The sequence below is a fragment of the Lepidothrix coronata genome, unplaced genomic scaffold (genome assembly GCF_001604755.1).
Source record: "Lepidothrix coronata isolate B3197 unplaced genomic scaffold, Lepidothrix_coronata-1.0 Scaffold196, whole genome shotgun sequence".
Taxonomy (NCBI): domain Eukaryota; kingdom Metazoa; phylum Chordata; class Aves; order Passeriformes; family Pipridae; genus Lepidothrix; species Lepidothrix coronata.
Window position 1 is genome coordinate 267,127 of NW_016690376.1, and position 16,997 is coordinate 284,123.

Below are 16,997 nucleotides of genomic sequence, written 5' to 3' on the forward strand. Positions count from 1 at the left end.
GCTTTATCCCTACACCGCCGTTCCTTTTAGCCACTTGGCATCAAGAGTAAATCACCCAAAAGGATTTTGGGGAGAGAAACTCGATTGTGGTCCTGGGAGCACCATGGGAAGAACCTCAAAGCACTTCCAAAGCAGCGCCTGGTACAAGTCACTGCAACCTCAGAGCCACCTGTCCCTGCAGGGCCCTCATGCTGCGGGACAGGCCTGGGAACAGCCATGTAAGAGGCCTGGGGACCACCCTGCAGAGCAAGTCTGATCCTGCTTCTCCCCTAGGAAACGACCCACAGGGGAGGGCAGGCAGGCAGCAGCCTCTGCCATGCCCTTTTTGTGGAATTAATTACTGGCGATTCGTTTCCAGCCATTGCTTTCTTGGAAGAGAAGGGTTTGCTGGTGAGATGAAATTGAGACCTTTACTCAGTAAGATGTGCAAGATGCCTTTGAAGTTAAGTGCTCGGGTCTTTCCCCCTCCCACCAAAGGAGCTATTTGTGTGCTTAACTTTCAATTACACACTTAAAACCTCTGGCTGAATCACACCTAAACCCACTCAGACTACCCTCAGCCTACGTATGCCAGGAGCAGCCCAGCCAGTGCCCCGAATCCCATCGTTTTACTTGCTAATAGCTGGCTGCCACAGACATACTCATTTGCCTGCTGTTTTAAACTCTGCTTTCATCATCATCCCTTTTTATTTGGACTGCTAGGAAGCACGAAAATCCCCAGAAGCAGCCCAGAGCAGAGCCAGCCATAAACACGGCAATTTTACCCCCGAAACGCTGCGGCACACGGCTCACTGCACTCATCGCTCCCGCTGCCCACGGGGCTGCCAACCACCCCTGGGAGAGCTGGAAGGAGCACCAGGGACTGTGAGTTATCCACCCAGAGGTTTTTGGTTTTTTTGCAGACATCAGCCTCTCCGTGCTTTCTAGGGAAGGAAACCAGCTGGGCTGCCCAGACAAGGCACCATCTCCACCAACCCATGGTCTGGGAAAACACAGAATTTGGGCGCCGCGGCTGCAAGCCCAACCTGCCAGCAAGGCTGCTCCATCCTGGCCAGCCCTGGGTGGCACAAAAGCTTTCGTGCTTCCAGGCTGCACCATGAATATTTCTGAATGAAGCTAAATTTTGCTGCTGTTGGGATCTTTTTTCTTATTGTGTGAGTTAGAAACAAGTTGCATTTTCTGCTGCTATTTGGGTGGGTTTTTTCGAGTAGCTACACTGATAGTTCATCCTTTCAGACCACTGCAGCCTGGCTTCCCTTTTCTCAGGAGTCAGTCTTATTGGTGTAGTTTATCTTACTAAAAAAAGGTCCTTTTTATCCTCTTGGCAGCAATCTGGGGATTGGATTAAATTGCTGGTAGCAGTGCTGAGCCCGCCTGGCAAGGAGTGTGAGGGAGTCTGTCATCCCAGTGGGGCTGGGCAGATTAGGAGGGGCACCCCCTCCTAAAATCTGGATGTGAAACAGGGCACTGTGTGGGCAGCAAAAGGCCATGGCTGAACTACTGCTGCTCCCTACACCTTGCTGATACCCAGTGCCTTACCCATCTCAACAGAGACCCTCTTTAACTGCCAGCAAAGAGTAAACAAAACCCAGGCTGAGGAAGATAAGAGATGAAATCAACTCTCTTCTGCCTCCTGTGAAGGCTCATGGGGTACCCCAGCCCCTCGGGGGCTTTTCATGGACACCAAATTGCCATGTACTCCGTTAATGGCATTGCCCCTCTATGTCACCATGCCATGAACAATGTAAGGCTATAGCTGGGTTCAAGTGTCACTGGCTCTCCTCCTGTCCTGGCTTCTGTCATTAACCTCTTGCCAGGTATCAGGAGCACACCCCAGCCCAGGGCAGGGTATCGAGCACCCCTCCACCCCCCAGAGGGCAAGAAGGCATTAACCATACCTGGAGAGGAGGATATTGCAATTCTGAGCTCTCCGGCCGTCTATGACCGAAAGCTCCTTGACTTTATGCCGGGAACTCAAAGTGTCATCGATAGCATCTTCCTTCTACAAAAAAAAAAGAGAGGAAAAAAAAGAAAAGCCTGGAGAAGAGCCATGGAGCAGCAAAGACATTTAGTACTCTCAGCACATAGCAGTGTGATACACAATGGGCCCCCATTAATCAGGAGTGTCACCACGGGTTACGGGTAAGACCCACTGCCTGTAAACGAAACACAGTAAGTCATTTCATAAACCAGAGCTGGCTTTGAAGCCACTGGTTAGAAATGTAAATATTTTCTCAGACAGGGAAGATTTAAAAATCTGCAAACACACAGGCGCTGCTGAATAAATAAAGCCGGGCTTTCTTAGCATACATACTTGTGATACTTCATTAAACCCTCGCATGAAATATCTCATTACGGGCTGCTGCACACACTCAGCATCACTCTTGTTCCTCACCCCTGCTCCAAACATCTGTAATCGCCCTTCATGCATCAGTCCTCCAGAGCCAGCTAACCAATACATGCTACCAGACTTGCAAAAGCAATCTGCAGCTTTTTCAGTGAAATCCTCCCCAAATAAGGGATTTGAAAGCAGGAATCGGCAGAGCATAAGCACCTACATCTCCTAAGCAGCTTAAACACGTTACCTCCAAATGAATAACAATATTGTGGTTGTGGGCAAATGGGCAGATCTACACAACAGCAGTTTTGCAGGGTTGCCCAAGGGGTTCATGTTGCCCCAGGTTTTAATTTACCATATTGCATATTTTAGTAAGGTTAATCAATTAAAAGCTGGCTATTCAATCCTTCTGGAAGGAACACAACCTGGAGCTGCAAGGTCCTGTGTGTTACAGATCTGCACTAAACATCCATGAGTGTAGGAGACCTGGCACGTGGCCACTGCATGGGTTGAGAGTGGGCACAGAAATTCCCATTTTTTTATGTTTTTTTTTTCTTGTTTGAATGAAAAATAGCCCACAGTTAGGGGAATTGGAAAGCTGCTGGGACAGGCAGCACGGAGGGAGGTGACGGAAAGTGAGCCCCAAGTCACCCAACACCAGCTGCCCCTCTCCTGTGCCTTGCCTGCCCTGATCACAACCAAGCAGAGAGCTTCAACCCGTGAATTTATTTCCATCTTTTGTAAAGCAAAAAATGCCCAGAGGTAGGAGCTTCTCCGTGTTCAGCTGCAACTAAAAATTCAACCTGTGGACTCGGTCATTGACTTTTGACCTCAGGCCAGACAGCAAAGAGGGTGTCTTCTGACTTACCAGCCTCCCCAGCATCAACTTTCAAGCTGCTCCTCCTGTTGCTCTTTGTACCTCTCTGATTCAACCCCGTCTGCCACACATTAACCCCCCTCAGGAGTGCCCACATGCCCCGGTGTCCCCAGCCCCGCTCTTGCCCTGCCCTCGCCACTCGCACGCGTCGGGGTCCTGGAGGTGCTCTCTTACCTGTCTGGGGTTACCATTCAGAAAGAAGTCCTACAGCCATAGCAGAAGCATGGAAAAAGGCAGTAAAAACACATGCAGTTCAGTGATCTCGGTGAAACCAAAAGGAATCAAAGCACAGAGAAGTGGAGAGTGCAACATGGGGAGGGCTTGGCAGCACAAGGGAGGCACTTGGGGGTGCCAGTCCCAAAACAGGGGGGATGCGGGTGAAAATGTGGATTAGAGGATGCGCAGAAGGGGAGAGCTGATGGGAGAGGTGGCTCCATGAATGGCTCAGGCCAAGGTGCTGGTGTGCACAGAGGTGAGGAGGGGACACGGGATGAGGTGGGAGGACGCTGGCCAAGCCCTGCCACTGGCCCAGAGGCACAGAACTGCTCAGCCTGCCGTGCAGAGGAGGAAAATTGCTGGTTCTTGCACATCTGAGGGACTGAAATGCCAATGCAACTGCCAGGAAAAACAGGGCTTTCAAGTGGAAATAACGAGAGGCTCATCCTGGAGCAAATCTGGCCACAGCAAAACTTTACTGTTTGCCATGGCAACACATTTTGCCTTGACTTCTCCTCCGACAGGGACATCCCCCCTTCTCCAGCCTGGCCAAATGCCACCCTGATGCCACATTGGCACTGTGTTCCCCAAAGACCTGGCTGTCCTGCTGGGCTGCCCCCGCCAGACTGGAAGCACGTGCAGTAGAGCTGGCATCACACACATGGGCATACACACACATGAAGGTTTTCCCTCCTCATTCCCTCAGCTGAGCTGTGCCTATCAGGAGCCTTGTGGCTAAAAGTCTCTGGTTCAGCTAAGGTTAAGGATTGGTATTTCATAAATTAACCTCTTCCCAGCAGTCTCCTTTGTGGGACAGGCACAAAGCACACCCACGAGCTGCAGTGGGTATCTTCTTTGTTTAACTGGTCCCTAATTAGGAAGCCTTCCTTCCATTCTGATGCTCAGACTTGTCCCTGGCTGCTGGAGAGGAGAAGGACATGGTGGCCTCCTGTAGTCCCCTGCTCTAGGAGAGGGAGGGCTCCTCATGTATTAAGGTAGAGAAAAAGCTCATTACAAAACCCCTCCATCTCTTCCTCAAACCAGCCTCATCCCTGCCCCTTTTTCTTGCAGGGATCGTTATCCAGCCTCTGCTGCAGGATGGTATAAGACAGAGCAGCTTTAAACATGCAGTCACCATCCCCACAAACATTTCCCAGCCCTGCTGTCCCTGGCCCCTGTACAGGTCACTCTCCCTTGCACAGAGGAGCTGGAGGCTTTCCTTCCTTCATCCTTTTTTGGGAGATGAATTCTTTCCCAGCTCACTGCTAAGCCCCCGGTTCAACAACACGTATTTTTTCCACTTGGCCCTGACTCTTTTACATCACTCACCGCTGCAGGACCTGCCAGGACTGCCCTGGCTGTGGCACTGCTACTTATCAGCATCACTCCCAGCCTCTACCCCCTTGCAGGCTCTCAAGACATCCCTGACAGAGGCACAAGCCCCTGTGTAGCACATGTAAGCCCCAATGGCCCTGGACTTGCTTTTCTCCATCGATGCATTTACATCCTTACAGAGCTCTCCCCAGTCCCATGCCACAGCCTGAAACTCATAGCTCTTGTCGGTTTTTCTATTATATCTATCAAAATTGGTAAATGTTGGCATGGTGCACAGCTGCAGGGCTGAGCTCTTCTCTGGGGACAGGGACATCAGCAGAGCCTCAGCAGGGAGAACAGGGAGGATACAGGGCTCTCCTGAGAGAGGAGATGAGACAGGGATGCTCCCAGGCTGAGCCCCAGGAAGCCCAGAGGGTTCCCGTCCTCCCACATGGAAAGGGCCTTTCCAGAAAACTGCAGAGCTCACTTTATAGCCTGCATTTAAATCCCAGCCTGTGATGTGGGAAAAGCATTTAAAGAGATGCTTAAAATTAAGTACATCATTAAGTCCCGGGTCTCTGCAGTACTTAGGGATTCCCAGGTGCTACGTGGCAATAAAACCAGCCAAATCCCAGCACCAGCAGCCCCATAACAGCCATCTGGGGGTGGTCAGAGAGCTCTCTGCACTGCACACACCTCTGCCCACTGTCCCCAAAGCCTGCTGGGGCACTGGACATAGGGATGCACCACTTTTGCAGCCCTGGTTTGCTTGGGGCATGGGCAGACAGGCAGCCCCATGTCCTGAGGATATCATGTCTCAGGACAAGTGAGAGGCATGATCACTGAGCAAGTGGCTCAACACAGAGAATAGGCAGGAGAAACCCCTGCTCCTCCCCTGCTTGTTCAGGACAGAAAACCAACTTCTGCTAGAGCTTGGTAATGCTGTGAGTTATTAAGGAATTAGTTCATTGTCCTTCATGGACAGCCTGTTCACTCCCCGAGCCCCCCACCAGGTATAAAGTGCCCCGTGGTTTGCCTGTGTTACAGAATTTCAGAATAGTTTGGATTGAAAGAACCTTGAAGACCATCTAGTTCCAACTCCCCTGCCATGGGCAGGGAATGTTCCACTAGACCAGGTTGCTCAGAGCCCCATCCAACCCAACCTGGAACACTTCCACTTTCCTTTATCTCATGGAGCACATCTAACCCTGCGTGCTGGTGCGTGCACTGCGGCTGCCTGCAGAGCTGTGCTGCCAGCAATGTTGGGGCACGCAGCCAGGCACCCCCTGCCCACGCTAGGACTGCCAGTGGGAGCACTCTGGGGACTTCAGGTAGGCAACCACGTCCCTCAGTCCCAGGGACATGAGTCCCATGGTTCCACTCACACAAAACAGTGCTACCACGAAGCCTGGGTGAGCCACAAAGAACTTGTGCATCACATTCCCAAGGGTGGCTCCAGCCCCAGTAGCATCTCACAGGTGGGACTTCACCTTGTCTTTCCCCTATGCCTTCCAGATGCTCTCATAGCATCTTTTGCCAGTCCTAACCCAGATCCTGGTTCCTGTGTTCAGCTTCCTTTTGGTCCTTATCCCACCCAGGGCGTAAGCCCATGTCACAGCTCTCCTTTGCAGCATCTCCCTGTTCCTGCTGGTCCCAAACCTAACCAGCCGCTTCACCCAGCAGGACCTCAGCCAAGCCAAATTATTTTTAAATTCCTGCTTGGCAATAATCCACATCACACCAGGTGACTCATGGACTCGGGCAGGCAAGCCGGAGGGCAAACCGTCCCGCTGACACACAGGTTTCTATTCTTGCTCCTCTTCCATTTCCATTTCTTGTCCTCAGACGTGCCCTCCAGTAGACATGAGTCAAGCTCCAAAAATGCCGAGGGAAAGACAATGCTGTGGTCACCTATTCCCAAAACACTGGGGCAGCACGTACTCCTGGTGGGCTACTCTTGGTATTTGCCCTGCTCTGATCCACCCTGATCTTTCCCTCAGTTAGCCTCTGGAAGAGATTAAACTCTCGCACTGCTTAATGAGCTTATGGGTCAGGTCCACTCCTTCCCAGCGCCGTCCTTCCGCCTGAGCCTGGCACGAACGAGACAAGCTGTTCTCTTCTCCCAGTAATACAGCCAGGTGTTCAGTAAGTGAACATCCTTTTTCAGCGTCTCTCCTTGTTTTTCCTTCTGCCTTCTTGAAAAAGTCATTGCTTTTGCCCATTTTCATCCTGCCTGAGGTGAAATAAGTGTCTAATTTTCTCTGTGTGCTTTGATGCCTTCCAAACTGGGGCTATACTGCTTGAACAGGAGATTAAAAAGCAGAGACTTTTGCCTGCAATGACACTATTTTGGTTTGGGATTTTTGTTCAAAGCTCACATTTTGCTCTTGGCTCACTACAAAAATAAAAGAAGAGATCCACCCATGGTAGATGTGGGCAAAACTTAGTCCTTCTTGGCCAGAGAGGGATAGAAATTTTCCACCCAATACAGAGACATGGAGCAATTGCTGTTAAGAGCAATCCAAAAATATTACCCAACTGTGGCCACATCTGGGGGTTATTTTCATACATTCCCTGTCTGGTTTTTTTGTGTGTTTTTTTGGTGATCCATCTTCACGACACACATGGTCAGGTGTGTGGGCAGGGGTGAAATCAGGCACACCGAGCTGTGAACAGCCACCTCGCCACTAAAGGCTCTGGCATGTGGATGAGAGGATAAAGCAGATCGAGCTCATCTGGCAAACACGGTGTCGGTATGAAATAATGGTGGGAAGATGTGTTTTGAGACCACAGGTGAAACCACATGATCCCATAATGGTGGCACCTTGCCCAGGTCCTCACGTTGCCCACCCCGGGCCAGCCGTTACCTGCTGTCTTTGGTAAGCGGAGAACGTCCTTTCCAGGTCTTCGAGGTCCAGGATTTTGAACACTTTTGTGTCATCTATGTTGGTCCAGACGGTGCCTGCCAGCTTGTTCTGCAAGACAGTGGGAGCACTGCAGGCTGGGAGTCCCCTGCCCACCTGCCCTTACATCACCAGGTGGCCATCCGGCACTCCCAGTTTCACTGCCGGAATTATTGCCCAGCTTACCTCTGGCAGCTTGGACCAGTTGAAGGATTTGAGGGCATTTGTCGGCTGAGGGATGCTCTTCTTCTTGAAGGCCATAGGTGCTCCGAGGGAAGGCATCATCCCACCCAGGGGTGGGGGTCCAGGCGGAGGTGGGGGACCACCCGGAGGGGGTGGTGGGGGAGGCGGTGGGGGACATCCCCCTGGGAGCGGTGGGGGGGGTGGAGGGGGAAGAAGAGATCCAGGAGTTGGAGAAGGTGCAGGGCCACCAGGAGCTCCTGGTGGCATGGGAGGTCCTCCAGGGCTGGCAGCACAGATCGCCCTCTAGGAGAGAAAGAGGAGGGGGAACAGGTCATATGGGGCTAGGGGACACCACCTAAGAAACACCCCCACGCTGATTTTTAATCATTTTGGCTAGAATTTAACCAACAGAGGAAGCACTCAAAGGCTTCAGCACTCCTGACTGAGGTTCAACGCATCTGGAGAGGCAAAATCACCCCATCACCAGGGACAGACGTCTTGGTGGCTCTCCTAGCAAGCATCTTTCTCAGTTCCCCCATGTAGCTCAGCCTCCTGGAATCACCCCATAGCATTTGCAGGGGGTTTGGGACTGAGCCCACAACAGGGAGTAGGTCTGAGGTCTCACCCTGCTCATCTCGTGGAGCTGTGCTGTGAGATCTGCCACTTGCTGCTTGACCTGCTTGTGCTCGCTGGACTCCTTCTCCAGCTTCTCCTTCATCTTGTTCAGTGTCTGCATCATCTCCTCCTTCTCTTGGGCCTTGGCATCACACTCCCGCTCCTTCTTCTCCAGCTTCTGCTGAAGCTCAGTGTGCTCTGAAACAGCCCCATGAGACCACTTTAGTAGTGACTAACACTCCTTTTTGCTAACAGCAGCCTGCAGGGGGCTAAACCCCACACTGCCCTGCAGAGAAGCTGCACAACTGAGAAAAGGGAGCCTTAATAAACCATTTTAGGTCTCTTCATGAAAAAATTGTTATTTGCTTTGCCCATTTCCCTTGTCAGCCCCATGGCATGGTATTATCTCAGCCCCTCAATAAAGCCTGCAGACACATGTACAAATAAATGTGTAAATAAATGTCTATGTTAACTGTTCAGCTAAGGTTAAAGTTGACGCCATATATGTCTCCATCACTCACCTTTTCTCATTTTTTCTGCTTGCTCTTTCCACTGTTTCACTTCATTTTCATTGACTAACCTAAAAGGAAAAGACATGTAGCACATGAGATGATCCTACTGCAGCAAACAAGTGACCATCATCAGCAAGAAACACGACTGAGCTTCCAAACTGATATATCTAACACCTCTGCCCTGCCTCCTCCCCAGCAGGGTTTTGCAGTCTGGAATGCAAAATTTAGCAGTGAACATGTCAAAACTCCTAAATCTCAAGTATTGCTTGCAAGTGCTACCTATCAAAATGGATGTGCTTCTTCTATAAGGTGGGGTTGTAGTGAAGTCAACTGGGAAGTCAACAGCTCCAAGGATGTTGGCTTGTCCAGCTGAGGAGCAGGAACATCACTGTGTGACAGTCAGTGGTGAGTAAGGAACAGTGGCACTTGAGCACTTACATTCGGACAACATTTTTAATGTTGAAGTTTTCCAGGGGAGTGGCGTCGGGGTCCTGCCCTTTGTCACTCTGGATGACGATCTGCTGCACGATCCTGTCGAGCAGCAGCCAGTACTGGACAGTGTTGCCACTTCTTTTATCTGCAGGGGAAGATGGGGAGAGACTGAGGTGAGCAGCAGGGAGGCCGTGGCACCCCTGGGTAGGACGTGTGGGCTGCCAGGTGGATTTCCTCGCTTCTCCCGGGACTCACAAGGCATCTGGAGACAGTGGTGCAGGATGGACATAAAGTGCGGGTACGCCTCGCTGTGCGTCAGCCTCTTCCTCGTCAGCTCGAACATCTGAGTCGCACTTTTGGTGTCAATGTGGACCTGTGGAGAGGAGCAAAGCGAGGTCAGGCCATCAGACCGACAACAGCATCGCCTGTTTCCCAAGTCTCAGCTCCAAACCCCACGAGCCACCCCCACCCCACGCTGGGTGGACAGACAAGCCCCACTGCCCGGCGAGGGGCAAAAACGCTGGTCGGCAGCCAGAGGAGAAGAGGGATGAAGCAGGCTCTAGGACAGAGGCTGGAAAAGGAGACAGATTTCCAATCTCCAAATTTTATCCAGAAGTTCGCCCTTCATCCCAGGCCGTGTGGGCAATTTTAAAAGGCAGAGTGATGCCGTGTGCCAGCGTCTGCAACAGCAGCATTGGTACTCACCAGTTCAAATCTTTTGGCAAACTCCAGTTCGTCTTCATTTCTAAGCATTTCGAAAAAATCTAAGTGCCTGAGGAAAGAAAGGGAAAAAAAAATAGACTGTTAAAAACAGATACAAGTGTGACAATTAATAAATTGCAGGCAGTCTGTCAGCAGCCCAGAGACAAACACTGCTTGAACCATCAACATGGATCTTCAGTCTCGAGTGCCCAGTCACTACAGCCTGTCCAAGAAGCCTTTTGGGATGAGAAGAGAAGGAGAAGGGCATCATCCAGGCCCCTGATGGCACATCCTTCCCAGCTCAACCCCATGTCAGAGCAAAGCAAAACCATGCTGGGATTTTCCTCTCCCTCTCTGGTGACAGCAAAGAATTTTCAGAAGAGAGGTGAGTTAGAGCCATGTGCTTTCCCCAGAGACCAAGTCCAAAAACCAGAGAGCAAGGCCACAAGGCAAAAATCACAAGTGGGTTGGGGGTCACTACTCACCGGTCAAGGGTTGAATTTTCATGCTGTCTTAGTTTATCAATGACTGGCTGGATCCCAAGCATGAGGAATTCATATCTCAGATGGAGTCTGAAATCCAGGCTTTCCTGCAAGGGACAGTTGTGGGGTTAACACAGCAAGGTGTACTCAGAAAGACTATGGAAATAAAAGCACCCCAAACCCACCTAAAACCCTCCCTCCTCTCCAAGAGTCCCAGCACTCACCACGCCTGCCCCCTGGCTCAGGACTGCGTTGATGAAGGACATGATGGCTGTCTTGAGGCTCACTTCATCTCGATACCGTCCAAGTCATTGATCAGCGTCTGCCAAACACACAATACCAATTAAATGCCCCTGACAGCCCCAACGCTGCACAACCAGGGGACACATACAGGAACAACTCCTTGTGATGCTCCTACAGCCCCTGTAGCTAGTGATGAACCATCAGCTGTAGCCCACCCTAGCACCCATTTGGGCTAACATCAGCCCATCCAGATGTGCTCCAGCCTTGCAGAGCCATGATCTCAGTGACCCTGCACAAGCAAGCATTTTTTTTTTTGGTGTGGGGGGGTGTTGCCTTAAATAACTGCTTCCTCCTTCTCTGCCCAGCTGCAGATCTCATCAGACACGGTTCTGTGGTAATTCCCAGATTTTTTTAAGTTGCAAACGGCCATAACAAAACATCTGCAAGCGGCATTTAGATATCCAGGAGGAGGAAAGGACAAGAATGCTGAATTTCAGGAGCCATGGGAGGGGTAAGCCGAGACCCACCTACCTGAAAACGAGTCCGTTCGCTGGCGTATTTCTGGTAGTGCAGCATCGCCTCCAGTACCTTTTTGTGGCCCCCGGGAACCAGGCACACAGCGCCCATGATTTCCAGCACTGCCACCTTTGTCTTAATATTCTCCGTGCTCAGACTCTGAGCGATTACGTTAATACTCTCCAGGTGGGCCAGGACGTGGGCCCGGCCCAGGGAGTTGTTCATTAGTGCTTTTATACATCCAATGAGCGAGGTATGTATTCGAGACTCTGCTGTCTCATAGTCCATGCTTTTGAGAAAGTTCAGAATACACGTTAAGCCATCCAGGTCGATGAACCGGGTTACGAACCTGTCAGAAAGAGGAGTTGTAACGTTAAAACAAAACAGTAAAGGACCATTTTATGCTCAAACAGGGCCAACTTGTCGGTTGATGTAAACCCAGAACCTTCCTATGTACTTTTTCTTGGATACCAGAAAGCCTGAAGGAGTCCTGTGGCCCAGACACATGGATGGGGTTGCAAAAATCAATTTAATTGGTGTTCATAGTGTAGGCAACCAGGCATCATCTGCACAAGGTTGTCCAGAGTGTGGATATTTGGAAGAGGACCAGCTAACCCAGCCATCAGCACAAGTCTCAGGGTGGAGAATGAGAGTTTGCAGCTACACTGCTGCAAAATCTTCCCAGTCTTCTACCTGTGTCTTAAAACCCACTCACTCAGGACCAGTTTTGCACAGGACAGGAAGAAGCTCCCAAGTCCTAAAGTCACCTCCTCATCAGCTGTAGACATCCCAGTGTCAGCCTTTCTGCCTTCTGCTACCTCTCCTGCCTCACCATCCACATCCTTCTCTTCCCTTAGGCACGTTTCACCAGTTTTAAGGGATTTCTGATTTTTATGATGACTTATAACACCAATGAACACAAAACAGACAGCAAATGTATGGCAGTGCCCCAGGCAGTTTCACTAGAGCAGGCAGACACAACATTTCATGCTGCTCAGGCATTTTAGGACCTCCCTGCCCAGTGCCATCCAGGCTGGGTGTCTTCTGGTTTGGCAAAAGGCACAGGCTCAGAAAGCAAATGAGCCAAGAACATCCCAGCACTGGGATGATTTTAATTCGAAACAAGCCATGCTGATGCGCAGCAACAAAAGGGGTAATTGCAGGCTTGGGAAAAACTGATTCCTCTGCTTCAAAGCCTGCTCTTCTTCCAGCCAAAGTCAATAGGAAAGTTGATGTTCACTTCCCTGGGTGCAAAAGCAGGTCCAACATGTAAAATTTTCTATAGAGCCTGCTGCATCACTCAAGAAAATACTCAAAACCCATTTTGAGCTTGAAAAGTTTCATGCCCGGGTACCAGCCCTGCTCACTGCAGGGGTCAGCACCCACGAGGTCCAGGTGCCACAGAAATCAGGTGCTCACCCTCCACCCTGGGAATTTCTTACCAAGTACCATCACCAGAACCATCAAAAGAGAAATGGAAGAGGGGAATGTATTTTCAAGCAATAGAAAATTTGTCAGGCATTTCCTAATGAAACATATTCCCATCAGAATGTGTCAACCTGGGGCATCTTAAAGATTTTGCAAATGTGAACGCAGACTCCAGAGAAAACAAAATTAGGGAAAACTACAGACATTCAGAAAGAGTCACACCCTTCCTTTATCCTCCCCATCAAAACCTCCAAGCAACAATTTTATTTTTGCATTTCACAAGAGCCTGAAGACTCATGTGATTTTACTCCTTTAAAAAGTACAAGAGAAATTGAAGTTGAAACAGAAGGCCTGGATGACCAACAAAAATTGCTGGGGTTTTTTTTTTAATTCAATCTGGAAGGAATTCTTACATTCTCTTGCAGTAAGAAAAAAGGAAAATTTGGGGGGAAAAAAAAAAAAGAAGTTGTTTGATTTGCCTGATCAGACAAGAAGGTCCTGGTGTCTCTTGGTCATGAAAAGGACCTCGAAAAAGGAACAAAATGACAAAAGGTGAATCAAAAAGAGCAATTAGTGCCTCAGGGTCCTCGACTCCCTCATCCTGTGCAGCTTCCATTTCTATTTCTATTTAACCCCCTGCTCTACCAGACAACTCAAATCCAAAGCCACAACCGCAGCGACAAAGGAAAGGGAAGGGAATTGCCTCATTGGTTTCGTCCGCAGTGCGGTCTTCAAACTTTCGATTGTTTTATTTCTCTCCTCTTCATCTTCTTTTTCCAAGGCGATCAGTGATTTCCTCTGTGGAAGGAGGAAGACAGACATTAGAAAAACCCGTTCCCGAGGCCTGGGGGCAGTTTTGGGCACCACCATATAAAAGAGACATTAAGCTATTAGAGAGCATCCAAAGGAGGCCAGAAGGATGGTGAAGGGTCTGGAGGGGGAGCATATGAGAACTGGCTGAGGGCACTTGGCCTGTTCAGCCTGGAGAAGAGGAGACTGAGGGGAGACCTCATGGCAGTTACAACTTCCTCATGAGGGGAAGCAGAGGGGCAAGTAGAGATCTCTTCACTCTCATGACCAATGACAGGATTTAAGGAATGGCATGATCACTAAGATCATTAAGAGTTAACACCCTGCAGGTAGGAGTGTTGTTACTCCAAGTCACTGGCCTACAACTCATCCAGACAAGCCCATGTTGGAGGATGCTGGCGACTGTCCCGCTGGAGCCCTCAGACTCAGATAAGAGAGAGAGAGAAAGGCTGCAATTCAGGCAGGAGGCATCCCAACTCATGGGCTCTGGATGTAAATCCTGTCATGTCCCCTACAGCCCAAAACCCTCCAGGAAACATGCTTTGTAAAGGAAAGAAGTAAATACATGCATCACAGTGTCCTGAGGAGTCTGGCTGAACCCTGCTCAGAGATGCTGTGGGTGACATCTGGGTGACGTGAATCTTGATGTGTTTCCAGGGGGCTGTGAGGGTGCAAAGGGCTAAGCCAATGCTGGTTATGGGTCCACACAGGGAAGGTGCTAAATTTGGGCAGGTGAGAAGGAGGGGCCCTTTAGCCTCTCTCATGCAGCCCAACAGGTACCCGTGTGCCTCTGCAGAGGAGGCAGGGGCTTCAGGGGACACTCCACAGCCTGGAGGGGATGGAATGCTGCATCCACACTTGGGGTCAGCCAGGTGGGTGCTGCCAACCCTGTCACTCCCATGCCTCCCAGTGCAACCCACCAGTGTGTATCTGGGCTGGGGACAGTGGTTGTATGCACAGGAGGCATCTCCCACACTGGATTCTGCTCTCCAGATGGTGCTGGAGGGTGGGATTTTGACTCCTGCACCTGGGTAGCACAGCTGCCTGCAGCGCTGGGCATGCATGGGCTCACTCCAACTCATGCAACCAAAGCCACAGCTAAAGCAACACCCTGGGTGCTTCCTGCACCACCTGACAGCACTGGGCCCTCAAAGGTGTCAGGGTGAGCCCTGCCAGCACCAGCTGAGGCTAATCCAAAGCAGAGAGAAAGGGTCCCAGCAGATATAAGGAGCTGTGCTAACCCCTGCCTTTAACCCAGCTCCTCTTCAGCAGTGCACTGGGGAGATCAAAGCCACCCTCCAGGCATCTGGCAGGCTTTGATCACAAGCCCGGCTCAGGGCTTTGCCTGGCTGGCAGCCCATGGCCAGCACTGCATGTTCCTGCCTTCCTGGAGGGGAGCAGTACATTCCCTCCTGCCTCACAGCCCCCTGCTCACCCCTCTGCCCCATCCCTGGAAGTGTTCAAGGCCAGACTGGATGGGGTTTGGAGCAACTTGATCTAGTAGAAGGTGTCCCTGCTCACGGCAGGGGGGTTGGAACTGGATGATCTCCTAGGTTCCTTCCAACCCAAACCATCCTATGATTCTGTGATTATATGAAAAGCCCTGTGTGCTGTAGGAGCATCTCCACTTTGCAGCTGCACCTGTTGGTCTATCAGATGATGTTGCCTCTACAAACACTGGTCACCCTCTCAGACACAGCACTGACAGATTGTCACCACTGTGTTGCTGCCCTGTGTGGGGTTCACAAGCACCAGAGCATTGGGGAAATACTTACAGCAGCCATTGAATTCAGCTGATCAATATAGAACTCTGGCCAGCTGGTGGCTCCTTTGTTTTCTTCCTGGTCCTGGTGGGGGATAAAAAAGCGAAACAAAACCAGAAGATTAGTAGAAGAGCGTTAACGTTCCTTGCCCTTCATGATCAACCACCTCTAAAGAGCCCTTTGGCTCTTGCAATACTTTATATGTGACTTTCTACATTCTGAGCTCGCCCTGATAGCTCCAGCTATGGGAACATTATCTGATTTATTGAACTAGCAAACTTTATAAATGATTACACCATCTGCTTGTGACCAAACCTTGCCCCAATGATACTGCATCAGTCTTGTGACCATCAGCTTCAGAGAAACCACACTGAAATTTTATATGCAAACTTCTCATTTCAACTTTACAGTGCCCCTGAAGCTTTGGCTGCCAAGCCTTGATGAATATGCTTTGAGGGGGGAAAAAAAGTCTTTTACAAGCAATGGAGAGTGTTTAAATGAGACATGAACTAGGCTCCACTCTTTTCAACATCCTAAGAGAGACTCCAGGCACAACAGACAATTCCTCTGGGGGCTTCATAAGTCACTAGGAGGGAACACACACCTGGCAATGTCCCCTGTTAAAGGATGTCACCTCTGGGCCTGTAATCTTTGTCACTGAATGATGCAGCTCTGCATTTGATCATCCTGGTCTACAATGCCCTGAATCTGTTGTTACTCATAAGGGGTTTACAGGTTCTACCTTGTTCTTGTAGGATATGGATGAAGGACCTCTGAGCCCAGCTCAGCATGTCCCCAGGGACTGCATGAAGCAGGCAGAATTTGAGGGACTACTTCAAAATCAACCCTTTTCCCCCCTTTATTTTCCAAAAAAATGTATATCAAAAGAAGAAGAGGGTTTCACAGCAGAAATGCCACACAGGTCTAGGCTGGAGTCAACAAATACTACACAAATCCCAGACATCTTCCATCGGTAACCCTCTTCAGTTCTGAGCCTGACTCTTCCCTAACTTAGGAGATGTTTGCAGAGCTCATCCTACACCATGATTAGCTACGATGGTGGGAGCTGGACGACCTTCTCATCTGCCCCCACGTCTGTGCACGCAGACAGCTCCTGATTCCCCGGCTGATCTCAGCGAGCCCGAGGAGCAGAGTCCCAAATATTTACCACAGCTCAAGAGGTATATGCTGGAAATGTTTGTGCATTCAAACTTCCCAAGGTGCAGCTTGCCAAGATGAGGACACACGGAGTCAAGGATAGGTAATTCAGATGAGACTTAACTCGCCCCCGGGCAGCACAGCCTGTGCCCACAGATCTGACCTTTGGCTTTCACTGTGTCTGGCTCCAGGGTAGGGACAAAAGGAGTGTGAGAGCAACAAGGGGCCTGCAAACCTCTGCCCTTTGCTTTCATACTTCTCCTGACCCCCACAGTGCCTCAGAGGTGCCAAAGAGTTGGGGTGAGGCTCAGGCCACCTGTCAGCTCAGTGTCGATTCTATCTGACACGGGCAGCCGGGTCTTTCCAGTTCTTCGGCTGAGCCCTTTGCACATGTGCCAGCCCACCCCTCCGAGATGTCTTATGCTCCAGATCCATCATATCCCATGCCACGGGAAGGCTCTGCACAAAGCTTGTGGGCACTTTGATTTTCCCAGCTTTTCTGTCT

The 16,997-nt window shown here is 50.4% G+C and overlaps 1 protein-coding gene across 1 annotated transcript in view; it reads right to left on the minus strand.

Annotated features, from left to right (window-relative positions):
* DAAM1 (dishevelled associated activator of morphogenesis 1) overlaps positions 1-16,997 on the minus strand; it is a 95,559-nt gene that overhangs the window by 17,144 nt on the left and 61,418 nt on the right. Inside the window, 14 exon segments of the mRNA XM_017831773.1 lie at positions 1,899-2,002; positions 3,390-3,419; positions 7,613-7,720; positions 7,835-8,134; positions 8,457-8,644; positions 8,968-9,026; positions 9,397-9,535; positions 9,646-9,763; positions 10,096-10,162; positions 10,578-10,681; positions 10,799-10,896; positions 11,345-11,682; positions 13,465-13,559; positions 15,347-15,418. Of these exon segments, the coding sequence (XP_017687262.1) occupies positions 1,899-2,002; positions 3,390-3,419; positions 7,613-7,720; positions 7,835-8,134; positions 8,457-8,644; positions 8,968-9,026; positions 9,397-9,535; positions 9,646-9,763; positions 10,096-10,162; positions 10,578-10,681; positions 10,799-10,896; positions 11,345-11,682; positions 13,465-13,559; positions 15,347-15,418 (1,820 nt within the window).